This window comes from Halichoerus grypus, chromosome 1 (genome assembly GCF_964656455.1).
Source record: "Halichoerus grypus chromosome 1, mHalGry1.hap1.1, whole genome shotgun sequence".
Lineage (NCBI taxonomy): Eukaryota > Metazoa > Chordata > Mammalia > Carnivora > Phocidae > Halichoerus > Halichoerus grypus.
Window position 1 is genome coordinate 196,210,258 of NC_135712.1, and position 19,984 is coordinate 196,230,241.

The 19,984-nt window shown below is 55.7% G+C and overlaps 1 protein-coding gene across 1 annotated transcript in view; it reads right to left on the reverse strand.

Annotated features, from left to right (window-relative positions):
• The window catches only part of DNAH1 (dynein axonemal heavy chain 1), a 76,047-nt gene extending 62,339 nt beyond the window's left edge, over positions 1-13,708 (reverse strand). The window contains exons 1-8 of the mRNA XM_078077386.1: positions 13,528-13,708; positions 10,437-10,797; positions 9,358-9,430; positions 7,036-7,210; positions 6,478-6,634; positions 5,425-5,557; positions 2,937-3,098; positions 2,102-2,354 (exon numbers count right to left, since the gene is read on the reverse strand). Coding sequence (XP_077933512.1) covers positions 2,102-2,354; positions 2,937-3,098; positions 5,425-5,557; positions 6,478-6,634; positions 7,036-7,210; positions 9,358-9,430; positions 10,437-10,778 — 1,295 coding nt within the window. The 5' untranslated portion in view covers positions 10,779-10,797; positions 13,528-13,708. The remainder of the gene's footprint in view (positions 1-2,101; positions 2,355-2,936; positions 3,099-5,424; positions 5,558-6,477; positions 6,635-7,035; positions 7,211-9,357; positions 9,431-10,436; positions 10,798-13,527) is intronic.
• Between the last annotated feature and the right edge of the window lie 6,276 nt (positions 13,709-19,984).

The following is a 19,984-nucleotide window of genomic DNA, read 5'->3' on the forward strand; positions in this document are numbered from 1 at the left end:
TAGGAACAAGGATATGAAACCATACAAGTACAGGAAGAAACCTTCAGTATGGGGAAGGGCCCTCGAACTATGACTCAAAACCCAGATGTAATGGAAGAAATGATTAATAACATTGTTTAGATAAATATTTTTAAAGTCATATTGCAAAAATTACCATAAGCAAAGTCAAACTACAACTGACAAACCAGGAGAAAATATTTACAACATAAATCACAGATGAAGGACCAATATCCCTAATATATAAAGAACACTTAAAATCAGAGGAAGAAAAAAAGCTCAAAAGCCTGAGGGGGAAAAGAAAATGGGCAAAAGATATGAATAGGCAAGTCCCCAAAATATAAAATTTGCCCTTAATCATATGAAAAGATGGAAAAAATGTTCCGCCTCACTTATAACACTTCAGTCTTACTTATTACTTACCTTGCTCACTTACTTATCTTCCAGACTGGCAAAAAATCACATAGCATGACAACACACTCTCCGCAAGGCTGTGGGGAAACAGGCATTCACATGCTGCTGGTGTATGCAAAAGGGCACAACCCCCATGGAGGGAAATTTGGCGACACCTAACCAAACTACTGATGGGCTTCCCTTTTGACTTAGCAATCCCGCTTCTCAGCTACCCTTAAAGCTACCCCTCCATCACTATGAACATAGAATGCACAAGGTTTTTCACTGTAGCACTGTTTATGATTGCAACATCCTGGAAATGACCTAAATGCTTATATAATAGAGAATGGTCGAATAAACCACGGTAAGTGTGGTACATTCACATACTAGACTGCTCTGCGGCTATGAAAAAGAAGGAAGAAAATCTCACGAACTCATGTGGATTGATTTCCAGGATGTACCGGAAGTGAGAAAGGTAACATGCAAAAGGATATCCATGGTGTGCTGCTCTCCGAGTAGGAAGGAAGGTGGTCTAAGAATACACATATGTCCACTCATTTGTGCAAAAAGAAATACAGAAAGGACATAGCAGAAGCTAGTGACACTGGCTAGCTATGCGTGTGTGGTGGGAACAGGGTGGAAAAGGGGAGATGCAGAGAGGACAGAATGAATGGAGGTGGGGAGGGACAGATCCGAGGATACCTTTATGAATACTATATATCAGTGAGAGAAACAGACACAGAGAAAATATACATTACATGCATAAAACAAACGGACCACACTGTATTTCATCAAATGAACATATCCCACTGAAGGGGTGGGAAGAAAAGCAAATAACTTTTGAATATGGTATTAGGACTATATGCCCCCAGGGTGAAGAGAAAAGGAATACTAAATGTGTATAAGGTCTACTTAGTAAGGTTTTTCTTCTAAAGAGCACGAATTAGCAGTTTGAAACTACTTTCTGTATATTCTAGGACTGAGCAAATATACTATGAACAATGAATGGGAGCTGGTTTTCTTCTGGAGAAAGAAGTAACAAATATGTGTAAGTGAGAATGAGCCACGTGGTATTAGGGTCAGTTTTAAGGTATCATTATGAACCCATGGTTTTTAGTGGATGGATCAATAAATAGAAATAGACATGGGTGTGTATGGAGGTTATATGTAATAACAATATAATATAATGTCATAATATATGTATTCCCTGATTTGTCTGGTCGAAAAACCTCAAAGCAATGATTTTCCAGTAGCAATGAGAATATCTAGTGCCCAGATCTTGGCTTCTAAACACCACTCCCCATTTAAAGGAACCAGGGCTCCTTGGAGAAATAGCTGATTTCAAGGCTGGGTCGGGGGATGTACAAGATGAGCCCAGAACTTCTTGCTGTGCCCAAAAGTATAGACGTGCTCAAAGAACAATAGGAACATATCAGAAGGACACAGAAATCAGCTTGAAGAGGCTCCCTCTGGCCAAATCTTGGATAATTTGGGCATCAAAACAGAAAACATTAGTAACAGATTATAACCCTTCAAATAAAATAAGAATCCGTGAGTTGTATTGATAATGAGAGATCTGGAGGTGAACAAGACACCATCTAGAGCCCAAGAAGTCCACAGCGCAGCGGGCGAGATAGCCAACAGATGAGCTCCCAGAGGAAGTGATGTCCGGGGCGGGGAGGGGATGGGGAAGGGTCTGGTGGGGACTCACGAGGGCCCTTTGCGCATCCGGGGTGTGCTCATGGCCCACTGCCTGATCTTGCTCAGGCTCTGCTCACTGATGAGCTGGCGGCCCTCGGAGGGCATGCAGTCCACGTAGAGATGGTATAGCAGCAGAGCCTCTGTGTTCTTGCGCAGGCCGTTGGCCTGGACCACGCGCTGCGTGAACACACGTGGGTCTTCGGCACAGAAGAGCAGCTGGATCCGGGGCACCCAGTACTGGCAGGTGAGGAGGGGGGGCCTTCCTGGGGCCGGGTGGGAGGGAGAAGGGGACACAGAGCACAGTCTGACTCTCTGGGCTGGAACACTGGGCTCCAGCCTGGCTCTGTGGCTGAGGCGTGGTGGCCCTGAGCAAGTGGTCTCCCCTTTCTGACACACTGTCACATCTGTAGAATGGGCACACTCCTGGGGCCTGCCTGCCTCACAGTTTGCCATGGGTGAATGTGAAAGTGCTTTGTCAACTGTAAAGAGCTGGGCACAGACAAAGAGTCCCCCGGGGCTGGCTGCCCAAGTGCCCATCCCTCACCGCCACACCCGGTGGCAAACATCACTGATCGATGGACCTCGGATGCCTTCTCTGCAGCACGTGGGAAGTGGCACTGTCAGCGGCTCAGAGCGGGCCTATCAGATAATGGCCATTTGCCCTTCCTGGGGTCTCTCTCTGTGTGATGAGTCCTCTGGTTTTCACTGGTCAGGGGACAGACAGCCGCAGGACACACAGAGCAAGGCAGAATTCAGGCCTGATGGGGCTGTGCTGGGGGGTGGGGGTTGGCCTCAGTCACGGGCCTGCATGGGGGTCTGCGTGGGCTGGGGCAGAGAGCTCCCACCTTCAGCGGTGACCCCTCCGTTCAGGATGCGCTTCCCCGTCTCATCTCGCACCAAGCCATTCTGGTCTGTCTTGTGCACCAGGTACAGCTTCTTCTCCTCGTCATAGTCCAGTACACCAACACTGCACCATTCATACTTCAGCTTCGGACTTTTGGGGTCCTCTGAAACAGGAGGGGAACCCGCCGATGCTCTCTGCCGTAGGGTCGGGCGGGGCCTCTGAGTGTGGGCAGCAGGTGCTGGGAACGAGTCTCAGCGGCCACTAGTCTGGCCTCCCTCCCTCCAGGATGGACCCCCTCTAGCTCCAGCAAAGCAGGCACCCTGCTTCCTCCCAGCTGAGCTGGTGCCTGGGAGACCCCTGGTGAGGAAGAGCCAGAAGGACCAGGCTTCTCTGTCCTTGTGCTCTGTTTGACCCCTTTGGGGCAGACAGACACACAGGCCAGCAGGGCTGGGACAGGAGGCAGGTGAGCCCCAGGCACAGAGACCTGTTGAGGATGTAGTTGTAAAGCTCCTCATGTCTGAACTGGACCCCTTCAGGGTGACCAAGCCCAGAGTGAACCCCTTCCCGTGGGCTGCAGGTGGCAGTTGAGCCCCCAGGCCCCTCATATCAGGACAGGTCAGGGCAAAGTAGAAGATTACCGTCCTACAGTGGCCCCAAAGTGGGCCTCAGGGCCTGTTGGTCAGGATGGGCCTCCCACCCACTTGCTGGGCTGAAAGGCTTTGCCCTATTCTCCAGCTCGTCTCCAGCCACTACCCGCCCTACACATTTCTCTCCAGCCATACTGCACGTCTGGCTCTTCCTGTGACTTTGGAGCTTATTCCTGCCTCAGGCCTATGCTCTCTGCCGGGAATAGTCTTTGCTCAGGTGGTTTGTTCCTTGCTCAAATGGCTTCTCCTTGGAGAAAGCATCGCTGCCTAAAAGAGCACCTTTGCCCCAGGCACTCTCTGACTTGATACCCTATTTGTGTCCCTCACAGAGCCTAAAATCACACTATCTATGCATCCTATCCTGGTTCCGTTGGCCACCTCACACTAGGGACCGCTCCCCAGGGGCAGGCGCGACCTTGTCCGTGTTGGTCACAGCTGTTTCCCAGTACCTAGAATGGAAACTGGAACACAGTAGTGCTCCATATACTTTTGTAGAAGGAAGATGCACGTGGCACGGTGCCTAGCACAAGTGCCTTAAACTGATGGGTTCTACAGACTGGGTTGAGGAAAAATGGCTGGAATTCTGGCTGAAGCTGGAAAGACGAGTAAAGGGGCTTGCTGTGGTAAACCCCCCTGGTTTTGGTTCTGGTTTGCTTTTCCCTTCCCTTCCTTTCCTATAAGCTTCTTTTTTGAAAAGGCTGACCTGTCTTGGCTCAACTCAGAGAAAAAGATGTCACAAGAAGCCCCCCACAGAACACCAGAGGTCTCGGGCAGAATCGCTTCCCCCCGACGGCCAGGGCCTGTGTGAAGGGGCGGAGCCTAGTGACGGGGCGGGGCCTGTGTGAAAGGGCGCGGGCAGAACCACCTCGGGGAGGCTGGTACCCCGTGCATTTAAGGTTAATGCAGCCTCACACCTTCTGGTTTTATCACTAGGAATTGGAGATCTGGGAACAATTGAGTTAAATTATTTTTGTAATTAAGTGCAAAGTAAAGGGAACATTCTGGGTTTCTTGTCTAGTTCAGAGAAATTGATTCCAGCATTAACATATTTTTAAATCGAAACCTAAACTTACAGCCTGCTCAACGGACTTGCTGAGGGGCCCCCTGGAGGCTGCGCAGTCTTAAAACCAATGGGCATGGTTCTCAGTCCCGGACGCAGCCCACCAGGGCGCGCTCCCCATCCCAAAGCGGTGTGTCCGCCCAGGGGGCAGGGAGCAGAGCGGCCCTCAGCCATGCACAGGGGGACAGCCACCTCCAACATCCAACCTCCTAACCTGGATCTTCCTCGGATGCCCACACGGAGACCAGCCACGCAGGCCAGGGTGGCAGTCAAGGAAGCTCCCCCTGGCTCTGTTCCCTCCAGCAGCAAACAGGCCCCAGGGCAGATGTGGGGCCAAAGGAGGGGCAAAGCATTAGAGTGCGTGCGGTCCGCCCATTGGTGAGATCAGAGAGGCCACAGGGACAGCTGGAGCTACACTGATTTCTGGGTGGCAGGATGGAAGGGCTTGAATCGTGCCCCTTATGCACATTTGAACATTTCCAACAAGCTTACATAGTTTTTTATGACCAATAAATCAAAGATTTAAAAAAAAAAAATACTAGACACCATCCAGCTGTCCCTTCCCCAGCCCTCCCACAATGTCATTCTTGGTCCTTGTATTTTTTGCCTCTGTATGGCCTTCCCCTTAGCCTGTATCCCAGCTGGGAGGCCTCAAAAGGTGGGGGCCTCACCTCCCATGGCCCCCAGCCCCCAGGGCAGCCCAGGAGTCCGTGGCTGGGCTGCTGCCAGACAGGGATGATGCAGACCGGGACCCTGCCCCCCACCCCACCCGTCCTGCTCACCGTGCCCCAGGATGTCATCAGTGGGCAGGAGGGCTTTTCCAGGGACAGGTTTCCTGTCCTGAGACCCCGGCTCCACGCCCATGTTGATCCACTCGCTGGGAGTCCGGCAGTCAAACTCCTCATTGTCAAACACCTGGAAGAAACGGACAGAGGCTAGGGGGAGAGAGCTCACCCCTAGAGGGGCCGAAGGGGAAGGGTCTACCAGGGGATGAGGGTGCCTGAGCAGATGCAGGAGCTAGAGACGGGACCAGGGGGATGAATGCCTCCTCTGCTGTTCACAGGGGCCTGTAGGGTCTGGCTCCATGACACCCTGGATCCCAGTCCAACCAGGCCACCCTGAAGCAGGCAGAGGGGGTATCTGGGGGCTCAAAGCAGGATGTGGGCTCTCTCTCCCACTGCCCAAGGATCATCCAGTTCAGACCCAAGGGAAGAGGTGGCCCTTGGACTTTCCTGAGCACCCCACATACGCTCGGAAATGGAGATTCAGGGTTGTTAGGAAGCCACCCTTAGTAGGGTGATCTGGATTCAGCTCTGCCTCCCCATAGAGACCACCAAGCAAGACACGCCAGGTCATGGAGAAGAAGGTGAGGAGGCAAGTGAAAGCCAGAGCAGCAGTTCACTTTCACTATGCTCCCTCTTTCTCCTCCCTGGACTTGGTTTCCCCATCGGTATCTCAAAGGGGCTACAATGATGCCCTCCTCCACCTCCGTTCCCCCCATCTCCGTGAGTCCAGAAGCAGTGGTCAGGGAGGTCTGTTCAGCTGGGCTGCCTCTGGTGCCTGGAGGTGGTGGGGGGAGCAGGGTGGGCAGAGATCGTGGGCACAGCTTCCCCAAGCTCCCAAGGAAGAAGCAGAGTCAGCATCTCAGGGGTTCTGGGCCCCTCCTGCCCCAGCCGAGGATGCTCAAAACCCCTGGCAGGGGGCTCCAATTATGCTTGATAAGTGAGTGCTTAGGACTGTCATGGGTTGGGATTGGGATTGGGATCTGACCCCTCAGCCGGGCTCCTGTAGTCCTCCACCCCTGACCGTCAGCCCTCTATGGAAACTAGGCTCACCTTCAGCGGGAGATAGACGGGGAAGAGCGGGTCGTGGCCCTGCTCAATGGTCTGGGGGTTGTGGGGATCTGGGTGCCTGGGCATGAGCGCGTTGGAGTCGATGCCCTCATGAGCCAGCAGCTGCTCGATGTCCAGACTCAGGTACAGCCGCTTCCTCCTGGCCGAGGGGGACAAGGGGATCTCATGACAGCTCAGCTCAAGTGAGGTGGCTTCATAGATGCCAGCAAGGGCCCACAAGGTGGTGGGGGATAGGGCTGTGGCCCAGGGACGCCCCCAGGCCCCCCGCCCCCGCCCCTCTGGAACTCATCAGGAAGTGGTGTGGTGAGTGGGGCTGGTGTCCTGGGCCCCAGCTGCCCTCTGTCCTGCCTGGCAGTTCCACTACGGTGACTTAAAGGCCACGCTCCCCAATTCCACAGCAAGGAAAGCAATGTGTTCCTATTAAGAAACCAAAGGGCTAGAAGATTTACACAGAGACCCATTTTCGTAACCTCTGCCGTGAGGATGGTCACCTAGTTGCCTCCCAGAGGACCGGCCCGCCCACTGCCAACTCAGCCGTACCTCTCAATCTCAATCTTGCGGGGGCACTGGCCTGGCAGCACCAGGAAAGGCACCTGCACCTTGGGCTCATAGGCCTGCAGCGGGAAGTCAGTCTGGGTGAGCCTCTCGGTGGTGGACCCAATACACTGCTGCTCCAGGTATTCCTTGATGTCCTCAGGAATCTCAAAGGTTCTGACTGCAGGCAGACGCACAGACAGGGGTGGCAGGGGCTCAGGCCAGGGCCCAGTACGCCCCAAGACAAAGTACGAGGTACCAGGCATGCACGCTCAGAGCTTGCCTATGGCTGGCAGTGGTGAGGAGAAGGCAGATTTGGCACCAGGCGCCCAAGAGAGCTCAAGCCTGGAGGGATGAGGGCCTCTGGAAGGTGTGTTTTGGTCCTGCTCTCCCTGCTCAGAGCCAGCATGCTCAACCGTTCTCTTGCACACCACCCACCCCCGCACCAGTGGCCTTTGCTCAAGCCAGATGCTGAATCAAATGACCAGTGGGGATTATAACTGGTCAGGAAGGCGGAGTGGTAGCTCCTTGCCACCCTTACTCCAGAGGCCCTCCTAGGCATATCAATGGCGAATGCTATTCACCCCCTGGGAGCATTTCCAAACTCAAGGCATCCTGGATACGGTATGAGCGGGTGGCGCCATCACCCTGGCCCTGTGGGACATTCAAGGCACAAAATGGCCATCCCTACTTAGACACCCAGGGCAGACAGAGGCTTCCATTCCAGGTCTGGGGGCAGGACAGCTGGTGGGGAGAGACCATTCCAGTCTGCCTGGAACTGAGGGATGCCCAGGACTTGGGATGTTAAGTATAAAGGAAAGTCCCGAGAGGTGGGGAAAGGAGGTGTGGGAATATGCTACAGGAGATGAGCCACCTTTCCCAGGAGGTGGGTGCGCTCAGGAAAGCTCAGTGATGGCCCCGTCCAATCTCCTGGGAGGCCCTAGTGACCCGCTCCTTGGGCCTCACTGCCTCTCCGGAGACAAGAGGTAGTCACACTGCAAGACAGCCCACGTTGGGATTAGCCCCTGGGGCTCCACAGAAGAGAGGCTCAGCAGAGGCCACCCGTTCTCAGCTGAAGTCTGCTCTCCTACCAGAGCTGCCAGGTGCTCAGGGAACCCCACAGTACCAAAAAGGCATGGCTGAGAAGGCAGGTTTCAACCCCCTAATCATCTGCTTTTGAGCCTGTGGGTCCATGACACCATTCCACTCCCAGGAGCACGGGCTTCTGGGCCCAGCCCTGCAACCCAGGGGCCAAGAAGGAGCCAGAGTGAGGACAACCAAGCCTGGCCTCCAGCCCTGCTGTGCCCATGAGTCCCAGGCAGGCTTCTCAAGTCCTGCCCTTGGCCTTCCAGTTGCAGAGTGGACTGTGGCCGGCTTCCACCACCCTGTGGCATTCTGGGGGACTGCTTTTGCTCAGGCGGGTGGGGCTGCAGCGTTGCCGAGCATCCCCACCCAGCCCTACCGTGGATGGTGGGAGCAGCACTGGGCCCACAGATCCGTGCTCTGGAAGCGTTTCTGAGCCCCAGGCGTCTGTGAGACTGTAGAGCGCCATAGCCTGGGGCCTCAGCTCACCGCACGAATGTGCATACACGTGATAGTTCCTGGGCTACGTCTGGGGCTTCCCAGATCCCAGGAAGCTCGTGGGCACTGAGAGGACTAATCTGGGCGATGCCAGCAAAGAGGCCTCTCCTGGGAGCTGGGCCCTCTGGGCCTGATCGAAGGAGGGATCCTGTCTGCCATCCAGGTGGGAGGGTCCCCAGCCAGTTCCTCCCCGCCACTCAGGGCCCCAGCGAGCTTGCTGCCTCTCCTAGAGCCACCCTATTCTCCCCTCTGCCACTGGAGACGGCCCCACACCCCTCAGTCCTGTCCCAGACCTTACAAGACTCAGCGCAGAGCCTGAGAGGAAGGAGAGTCGTCCTTCCCTCCTTCAGCAGAGATCTCCTGTGCTAGGCCCTGCTCTAGGTACTGGGGTCCCAGCAGGGACCACTCAGACACAGCCCTGGCCTCCTCCAAGTTCATGGTCCAGGGGAGGGAGAAAATCGAATTTACACAGGTAAACACCCTAGTGTCTCCAGCCAGGCAGAGAACGGATGCTCTGGCCCTGAGCAGCCCAGCCCACTGTGGCACCCTCGTGACAGCTCTAAGAGGAACAGAAAGCCACGCTTCGCTGAGGACTAACCGTTAGCTTGGTCCTCACAAAGCACCTTATGTCTTGTTACCCCCATTTTACAGCTGAGGAAACTGAGATCCCGAGCCAAGAAGAAACAATCTCCCTAAGACCAGAGCTAAATGCACCCACTCATCCACCCCTCCCCTCCGGGCACTGACCGTTTGGAGTAAACTGGTCAAGGTCGGCCTGTCGCAGGAGGTCTTGGTTCATGCGGGGACCACGGCATACTTCCTAAAACCAAATCCCAGAGCTCTGAGGGGGTGTAAACATCCTGAGGACAGGCAGGACCTGGGAGGGACCACAAGACCAAGTGTCTCCCCCAAGCCCAGGGCGCACGGGGATGGGGCAGAACCAGTGAGTTTTCACAATTCCTCATTCAGAGGCCACAGTGGACAGCAAGCTGCAGCCACCTGGGACACCCCAACCCCACCCCCTTCTGGTCCTGCACAGCTCCCCTCCTTCCTCTGAGGACACTCCTGCTGTGTCCGGGGGCTGAGCCACAAGATGGAGGGACCACAAGGCCAGCAGGTGTCTCTGTGCATGTCTCCCCCACCAAGGGCAACTCTGGCACCCCCAGCATAGTGAGGATTGGTGGGGCCTTGCCCTATCTCTCTTGACCCATCCTGGCTAGAACTTTCCTAAGGCTGTCCAGGATTCTGGGGCTCATCAAACCCTCCCCTAGTTATCCCCTCTCCAGCATCCTCCTACCCCAAGCCTTCATCTGTCCCGTCACCTTCTTTCCTCCTCCTCTACACAGGCCATGGCCTCTGTCAGGGTCCTCAAGCCCCCTGCCAACCACCCAGTAAACACATAGTATGCCACCTTGTCTAAGGAACCCCTCCCCAACCAGAGCTGGGGGAGGACTCCCCCACCAAAGCTACTGCCCCATGACAGTAGGGACATGGATGTCTCATCCTCACTGTCACCAGTGCTCAGTCCAGGGCCTGTCACAGGAGATACTCGGTAATGAACTGTTGAATGAGAAGACAAATAGATGGAGGGACTGATGGATGGACGGTCAGAAGAATGGAGGGGTGGATGGATGGACAAATTACTAGACAGACAGATGGCTAGATGGAGAGAAAGAAGGAAGGGAGGGAGGGAGGAAGGAAGGAAGGAAGGAAGGAAGGAAGGAAGGAAGGAAGGAAGGAAGGAAGGGAGGAAGGAAGAAAGGAAGGAGGGGTGACTGGAACCCACAGGAGGGCTTGGACTTGGAGGGGACAGCTGCCACACTCACCCCAATTTGATCCAAGCTTCCAGGGCTGAGGATGTCAGAGTAGAACCCACGCTGCTTCATCAGGGGGTACTTCTTATCAGTGCCTGTCAGGGGCAACTTCCGGGGCTGCCCCAAGTCTGAGAGCGTGGGTGGGGATAGGGGCAAAGGCAGGGGATTGGGGTCAGCGCTTGGAAGAGGCTTCTCCGACCCAGAATCTGGTCCCAGAAGAATCCTCCCCAGGTTATGCTCTAGGTCTGCATGGGTCCTCTTCAGACTACACTCTTGGCCCACAGGAGTACCATCACACTCTGGGCTCTGAGGCGTCCTTCCGGGGCTCTGGCCTTCTCTGTTAGGCTGCTCCATGCTGCTTCTCGGGGCGCTCCTAGGAGAAGATACTGGCATCACTGGGATCTTGCCAGCTTCTGCTCAGCCCCCAGGGGCACCAGGATACAGGGACACCTTGTCTGCATCCTGCAACAAGCCACAGCCCCCCACGCAGGGGTTGGGGAGGGAGAGAGTGGTCTCCTAATCTGGACAGACACACAGTGGCAGGCAGGTCCCACTTGGAGACAGCAGGGCCTTCCCTGGATGTTGCACATGAGAAATGTCTTAACAAAAGGATACCCTGACCCAAGCAACGCCCTCTCCCCAGGCCCCATCCCATTCCCCACCCCCTGTAGCCAGGAGCTTGTGGTGCAGGGGGCTCTGTTGGCTGGGTGTGTCGTGCTCTGTCATCTCCATTTTAGCCACCAGGTGCGCCTGGCTGGTGTAGGCTTCCTGTTGGATCACTGCAGGGGAATCCTGCCTGGATTGATCTGAAAGGCCCCCGGGGTGGGCAGCCAGGACTGTCTGGATCAAAGCTACCCCAGAGTGCTGAAGCCACCAGCAGCTGCTGAGTCCATTTCTAAAAAGGGGGTGGGGAGTTGGCAAGGCCACTTTAGGGCCCATGAAAGGCAGATGGGGCTCTGGCAGGAAGCCCCAAACTCTGAGCCCAAAGGCTGACCAGCTTCTAGCCAGTCAGGCGTGGCCTACCAGAACTCAGCTCCCTGAATCCACTCCCTGGTGGCCAGCCACCTCCCGGGGCAGTTGCCAAAAACATTGTTGAGGCTGGCCTATCCTCCCGACAGTCACCAGCCCTTCCCAGAGCACCCTAAAGGACAGGGGACCCCCTGGGGCTCAGCCCCATCATGGCTGCAAACCCACAGATGTCTGTTCATCTTTGAACAAAATCACCCAACAGAGCAGCTCTTGGAGAGGTCGGGGACCCCACTCCACAGGAGGGCATCCTACTCCCTGGTTTGCCCAGCTCTCAAATGTGCTTGAATATTTTTGGCTGCTGAGCTGGTGTGTCGTCAGGCTCGGCCAAGATAACAGAGGCAGAAATGTCCAGGAAAGCACAATGTTGCTGGAGGCAAAAGGAGCCTGTGATGGGGGGTTGGGGGGGGTGCAGTTTTTGCTCCTATGAGCCCTCTCCCTCTGAGCAGATTGGCAGTGGGAAACCCATCCAGGCACATCCCAGGAAGGAAGGCGTGAGAGTGAGTTGCAAACCCAGAATCCTGTCTCCCCTCCATCCCTCAGCCCTTTACAAAGATCCAAGGCTCCCTTCCCATCCCACCCCAGCTCTGAGCACCTGTACATTGCTGGTGTGCACAGGACCTGTGACAGAGAGACAGACACACCTCTATCTCCTGTCAGCCCCAAGATGCCTGCGTCTGTGTGGGAACGAGCAGGGCTGGCAAGAGCGTGACGACACCATTGCCAGCAAGCCCCTGCAGGTCACTCTGTGCACTGTCCCCTATTTGCATGAGGAAACTGGCCAGTAAGATGGCGGGGGAGGCCCCGGCAGGCACAGTGTCTGCAATGGGGCGTGCTATCAGAGGCTTAGATGTAGTTTGTGCAACATCTCATTCAAACCTCTGAGGTGAGAACTGAGACTATCCTCCTTTCTCAGAGCTGGGGAAAATGAGGCTCAGAGAGGTTAAGAGACCTGCGCAAGTTCAGACAGCCAGCAAGAGGCGCCGGTGGAATTTAAACCCAAGGTATTCTTTCTCCCCAGTCAGATCACCTGGGAGTCCTAATAGCTTGGCTAGAGGAAGCTTCAGGGTGCAGTCACTGTCATTCAACCCCATGTGACCCAACCACCCACCGGGCACTGGCTGGCTGGACACAAATGAACAAGGGCTTTGGATCCCCACAACAAATACTACTCTCATCACTAATCCACAAACAAGGAAACTAAGGTCTAGAGAAGACAAGAAACTTGGAAAGGACACACAGCCAAGAACTGGGAGAACCAAAATGGAAACGGAGGTCTTCGCTTCTGGCTGACCCAAAGGTCCATGTCCCTAAGCACCACAACCGTGGTTCTCAAACTGTGCACCGAGGAGCCCTGAGGTTCTGCAAAGCGAGTGTTTATTGATTCAATGAAGATCCTGCATCTGTTCCACACACCAGGTTCTAGGTTAGGTGTCATCTAATAAGGGGATCTGTGGCTTAAAGGATTTTTGACGTCTCTTCCCTTGTTGGTGTTAGCTGGCAAACAATACTGTGGATAGTAGTAACCCCCACAGGCTTGGGGTTCTTTCTACCTTTTTGGAGTACTCTCCTAAGGTGAGCCCCTCCGTGTTCCCCCAGCTGTCTGAAGCTCCTCCCTCCAGTGGACATCTCCCTGTATTCTATGTGCACACCTGTCGGCCCTGCCAGGTGATCATGAGAGCGGCAAATGGAGGAATTTTCGAGTAACATTGATCTCTGGAACCTTAGCACCTAGCACGGGACTGACATGGGCCTGGCACACCATAGGTGCCTAGAAAAGTTCTTGCCAAATGATTTCATGAACGAGTGTGGAGTGAGTCAAGCAAGAAAGGAAGTTGATGTCTGTAACCACCCTGAGACAGGTGCAGCGGTACTCTGCGGATTTATATGTGGAGACAGGGAGAACTAAGGGGACCGGACGCAGTGGCGTCAGGAGAGGGACGGAGTGGCTGGTGAGGAGGTGGGCTCCTTCCCTGCAGGGGCCTTCCACAGGGCGGGGAGCGGGGGGAGAGTGTGGCTCCAGCCTCGCCATGTGGGGGGAGGGGCAAAACACCGGCCTAGTAAGTACAGGACTTACCTGCCAGGTTGTTTGTAAGTGCGCCCCACTCCTTTCCCACGGGCCAAGGTTGGGGAAACCGGGTGCGCAGACTCGTAGGCAGGAACGTGGACCCTGCGCCGGGAGGGCGTCCTCCTTCCCGTCCACTCGCCCTCTGCGCCTAGTCGAGGTGCCCCTGCCGCGTCTCGCCCTGCCGACCCTCGGCGCCACCCACTTACCGGCTCCAACGAGCGAGAGTGGGGTCAGGCGACCCGTCTCTAGGGAGGGACGCTGGGCCTGTTGCTAAGGGGCGGGGCCATCCGCGCGGCGGGCGGGACTTCCGTCCGCGGAAGCCCCCGGGGTCTGCACGCCGCGTCTCCGACACTCCTCCCGCCCTGCGCTCGCGGCTTTCCTCCCCAGGACGGCGGCTTGGGGACAGTGGCCGCCCTCTAGGCTGTCCAACCCAGGCTCCGTTACCCATCTCCCCTCCCGGACTCTTCTAGAGTAAGAGACAAAACAGCCAAACGCAGTGCGAGGACTTTGATTGAATCCTTGTAAAAATAAATAAAATAAAAATTAAAGTTATGTAAATAATTTGGGGGTAATAATTGAGGAAGTTCGTATCTAAGCCACAGCTGCGAGCCAGATGGTCAGGTCGCTACGGAAAGGGTCGCTTCTGTTCTCTGGCGGCTCAGCTTACACACACACCACCACCACCACCACCACCACCACCACCACCACCATCACCACCACCCCCGGGCTACAACCCCTCCTCAACCTCCTCAGGGTGGGCGGTGGGTGCTCCTGCCCCCCATCTCTGGCCTCAAGTGCCCATCTCTTCCAAGGACTTGGCATGGGTTCAGGCTTTGATCCTCCTGTCTGTCCTGGTTATTGAATTTCTGTTAATTTTCTTAGATGTGAAAAATGGTATTGTAGTTATACAGGAGACTGTCTTTGTCTTAGCCGATGTGGGCTGAAGAATTTCAGGACAAATGTCAGGATGTCCGCTGCTGTGACTTCCTTTCAAATGGTTCAGCTAAATTTATATATAGAGAAGTATAGAGAGGAGATGAAACAAAAGTGGTCCAATATTAACAATTGAGAAATGTGAAAGTTTACAGATGTCCACTGTACTAGTCTTAACATTTTTTTTCTGTAAGGGTAAGAGGTGGGTTACAACCCAAAAGAAAATTTAAAAACCATCCCACCTCCACCTGAGAACCCTTACCCAGAGAGCTTTCTCAGAGTTGGCCTCATTTTGCAGATGGGGAAACTGAGGCTTGGTAAGGCAGGTTGGTGTTGGGGGAGGTGGTAGGACTTGAGGTTCATTAGACAAATGTCCAATTTTATTTGACCTTTTAGCAATGCTGGCTTAGTGCCAAGTCGGAGCTGGGCACTAAGCATTCAGATTTGAACTGGATTCTACCTTAAAGTCTCTTGTTGAATGGGAGAGCCAGAGAGGGCAGGCCATGAGGACCCCAGAGGCAGAGTGTAAGCTGTGGCTGGAGACAGTGATTTGGCCTTTGCACAGGCTTCGCTTCCTCTGTCCGGAACACCTCTCTCCACCAACTCCTACTCCTGGCCAACTCCTATTCATCCTTCAAGACCCAATGCTGGTGCAACTTTTCCTAAGACCAGACTGTGGTGTTATTTGCTTTTCTTGTTGGCATTCACACAGTAGGTGCTCAGTGACCATTGCGGAAGGAAGGAAGGGGTATGAGGGGGACTGGAGGCAAAGGTGGCCATAGCTCTTTGAGAAGACAAGGACCCTCAAAGCCCTGTTTAGGGCCAGCCTGGCTCCTTTGTGGGTCTGGGGATAGGCTGTGTACCCTATTCGGCCCATAGAGAGGCACCTGCTTCTCGGCTTTTCCTGGCACTCCCCACACTGGGTACAGCTGTCCAAAAAGCTGCAGTACCCATCCGGGTTGCCAGGGCAACATCAGCCCATGGTGGGACGTCAGGGATGACAGGGGCAGAGTGCTAATCCTGGAAAGTTGCCAAGCAACGCAGTGGGTTGATGACATCACAGGGGCCACGACTGCCAGACAGATGGATAGGCCACCGCAGGAAGGGTCCGCTCTCAGAAGGCCGAGCCCACAGATCCACTCACTCCCCCCACCATGAGATGGTCACCGCTGTGTCCCTGGGGGCGTGGGGGCCGGGGGTTGCTTCTTCTCCCAGAAATCCTGCCAGCTCCACTTTGCCCGTCTACAGTGTGGGCAGTGGGTATGACTGCCTCCCTCCCTCCCTGGCAGGACACTGGGGTCAGTCCTGCTCTCTTGGGTCTCAGATGTCCACCCTCTACTGCCTCCAACTTCCCCAGTGGTTTGACACGGGCTCAGGCTTTGCTCTTCCTGCCCTGCCCTGAAGGCCACCACACCTACCTGTCCCCTGAGGGAGGAGCAAAGGGCTGAGACATGACACCAGCCTGGGCCCCTGCCCCTCCTGTTGTGGGAGAGCAGTCTTCTGCCCTGCATGGGCTGGAAGGGAAGCCAGTCTTGCTCTTGTTGAAATAGGGAAGACTGGGTTCCTTCAAGAGCTTGTGCATGGGGGGGAGGGGTTCTCTACACCATCTCTGGTGGGCTGGAAGCTTCGGGCTTGGGCAGACAAGCCTTTCAGGCAGGAAGTCTGAGGGCATGGAAGGTCTGGGCTGCCCCTCCCCTGTGCCTTCCTGCTGCTGGTGCTGAGGCTGGGAGCAATGCTTCACCGGCTGCACAGATGAAAGCCCCATGTGAATAGGAGGCAGAATGAGCCGGAACAGAGGGCGACAGGCATCCGGACAGGACGGCTGGAGCTATCCGCTCCCCACCTGCCCCCAGGCAGCCTCTTGGGCCCCCCAGGATCTCCCTCTGGTTTTCTAGGCCAGGAGCCCTGAGCTGCTGCTGAGAGAAACTGAGTCACAGGCATGGGGGCTTTCAGAGGACTGGGGTTTGAGGTCCGGGGTTCACCCTCTCCCTAGGCCTCCTCTGATCCTCCCCCTCTCTGCCATTGGCCAGCTAGTTTCAGCAGCTCTGACCAGCATTTTCTTTGATGAATAAAAATGGAGACAAATTAATTCTCCTTTGATCCATGAGGTCAGCTTGACAGACAAGACCTTAAAAGCCCAGAACTCAGGGAGGAGTAGGAGTTCCTGGGGGACTGGAAGATTGAGGACCCCCATGAAGGCTCAGTCCTCATCCTGGCCCCCAGCCCAAAGCCATTCCCACCTGGACTCACGTGGAGCTTCCCAGCTGGAATTTCCTCCCTCTTTCAGTTTTTCTACAACTTCCCATCCCGTCTCAGGCTACACTTCCTCAGGAAGCCCTCCCTGATTGCCTCAGCCCACATTACACACTTATACTCTCCTCAGGGGCCCAGAGGACCATGGCCAGTACCACTTAGTAGGCAACCAGACATTGGTCACTGCTGGGTCACCCAACTGGAGGGTGGGCTTGAACAGCAGGGATGGTAGGGGGTGTGGTGCTGCTTTTCCCAGCAGCCCTGCCAGTCCATCAGTCCTGAAAGAGCCCTTAGGGGATGACTAGGAAACGGAGCGACCCACATCTGGAGATGGTGGCCACCGATAGCAGCCCAGTTGCACACAACTCCACCGTCACACCCCTTTCCCCAGCCTACCCCCCTTTGACCTGCAGTTCCAGACCATGCCCCAGAACAGGATGCTGGGAAAAGCAGGAACATCCAGGATGCTGAGGCTCTGCTGTCTAGGAGCAGGAGCCAGGAGGGGAGCCAAGTGATAGGCCCCCAGACAGTGATATCTTCCACAGGAATTTCCATGGGGCCCCGAGGAGCTACACAGGCTGCTGTTGGTCATAATCAGTGCCTCTGACTTCCCCTTGGCCCCAAGGAGCTCAGTGAACACCGGCGGCAGACCGGGACTGGCCTCATCATCTCGGCTCCATGACCCATCGAGGGCCCCCACCCCACTCCTCCAGGGAGCCTGAGTTTACTGAGTCTGGAAACCAGACTGCCATTCTGACCCACCCCTAGAAAGTTCTATGAACAGGGCAGGAGGCCCGGATTTTGCGGCCAACTCACTGGCAAGTCTCTTCCCTTGCTAGGTCTTAGTTTTTCCATCTGCACAGTGGGGTACACAGAACGTGCCGAGGCCCGCACCGGGGCCACCTGTACGGAATGGTCTGAGGGACACCAGGACTGTTGCCGTGCCCCAAAATGCCTCCATTCCTGGCAAAAGCTTCGCTCCCACCACACCTCTGGGAGGGAGCGCGTAAGGAATTCCAGACAGGTCAATAAGGATGGTTTGTTCTAGAGAGGGAATTCCTCATTAGCAGAGAGGAGGGGGCAGCCATCAGTGGCCAGCGTGTGATGAGCAGGGGGCGTTCACACAGCAGGGCAGCAGCTGGAGCTGACAGCCTCCTTGGGAATCTGCTCCCACACTCTAGGTAGGCAAACTGAGGGGGGAAGAAGGGAAGGGCCTTGCCCCAAGTATGAGGGGAACTTGGGGCTGGTGCATAGGATATACGGAGCCACTAGAATGTGGGTCACAAGACAAAAACCAGTTGCCGTGGGGACCCCCAATCCTTTCCAGGAGCAGTGGGGACATTGGCAGGCATCCCACTTCTTCGGCTCCATTGTCCCTCCATTCTACCATCTGGTGGTAGGATACCAGAGACCCAGACACTACAGTTCCTAGGATCTCAGTTTCCCCACCTGAACTGGATTACCAGAGACCCCTCAGGCCATCCCCTGGGAGCATGCATTCTTCCTGTTGTGGGGGGTTGGTCCCTAGTACTCCTGATAGGCCACTCAAGAACCTGGCACTGATGGGTTCCCTGCCCAGATACCCTCTACCCCGGAGGGTCCCCTGGAAAATGTCATCTCCCCCTCCAAGCTGTGGCCCTTAAGTGTGCAGGAGGGCATTCAGGTCTCCAAGTGTTCTAACAGAGGTGGCCCTGAGAGTATGGCCCAAGACAACCCCTTCCCTCTGCTCTTCCCAACCTCGCTGTCTACCTTGATCCAGCTCTGGCGATATCCTGGCCTCAGATCTCCTTCCAAGCAGAGAGAAACTTACTCTTGGAGGCCCTGAGGGCAGAAATGGCTATTCCCATTTTACAGGTGAGGAGACTGAGGCCCAAAGGAGGCCTTGTCATGGGCACACACACTGCTGGTCAGGCAGAGCTGACTTGGCAGCTGGACCCTCCGTCCTTCCCCAGGGCTCTCCCTGTGACCCCTCCTGGGTCCACGGCCCCTCTTGACTGGCCCTCAGAGCAGGCAGCTGGGCCTGGGGATGGGCAGGGAGCACCTTGGGAAGAGCGCCTGGGCTGGGGAGCAGATGTGGGGGAGGGCAGCAGGTGCAGGATAATGGGGCCACCAAGGGAGGCGCAGGGAGCAGGTGCTGCCGCGGAGGGGGTGAGGTTGCCATTGTGCGCCCAGTTCTGGTGGGCCTGAAACAGGAGGGGAAGTCCTGTGAGCCCCTGGGCCACCCTGGCTTATGCTCAAAGGTCATCCAGATGCCTGGACTCAGGCACACAGCCAAGCCCCTCCCCTGGGTCCCAGCAACCCTCCAGGTTGCCATGACAACCAGCACTTTCATCCCTATCCCTTTGTCTGGTCACGGTCCAGCTTTTGTGACCAGTCATAATTGGGGGCGGGGGGAGATGCACTCAGCAGGGGTGGAGCTGTGAACCCAAGACAGAGGGGGCTGGAGGGCAGGTTAAAGAACACTGGAGACCAAAAAGCCTGGGCTTCTCTGGCCACCAAGCCTGCAGCCTCCTCTCCTGGCCTCTGACCACACCCTCGGAGCTGGGTCAACAGGCCTGGGGGTGACCTGCGCCCCAGGTGCTCCTATCCCTTCCCTGCACCTCATTTTCCTATCTGTGCCTGGAGCTATAGACCACCTATCTCCCCTGGTGCACTGTGAGGGGGGGCAAAAGAGTCCAGGCCAAACCTGAGTTGATTTGTTAACTCCCCTGTACAACTGGGGAAACTGAGACACACGGCAAAGCTGGGCCTTGGCCTGGATCAGGCCACAGTTAATGAGACCTCCTGGGGGACCCAGGACCTCAAGGCTGGCCCTCAAATCAAACAAAATTGAGCCTCAGGAGGTTAGGTGGTCTCTCCTCTGATGAGCGCCATTGGGAGGAGCCTGGCCACCAGGATTTGGCAGGAGTGGGAGCCAGCTGGTGGCCCAGGTCCCACCTGCTATGTGACTTTGGGCAAGTCCCTTCTTCTCTTGGAGCCCCAGTCTATAAAAACAAGGTGGGTCTGCAGTAACAGCAAGCCCTCCCTCCTATAGACGGAGTGAGAAGGAGAAGGACCTACTCTGCACAAAGCTCCTTGCCCAGCCCCACAAAGACCCCCCATCCTCTGCTCCCCCAGCATCACCCCTGGTACCCAGAACTTGGCAGCCCTGCATCCACCCGTCCTCACTGCTCTGGGCCTTTGCACCCTTGGTTCCTCCTCAGTGGTGTTCTTTTCCCTCAGACAAGAATCCGGAGGTCCCGGGTCCCCAGGAGTTGGTGAGCACGACCACTGCAGTCTT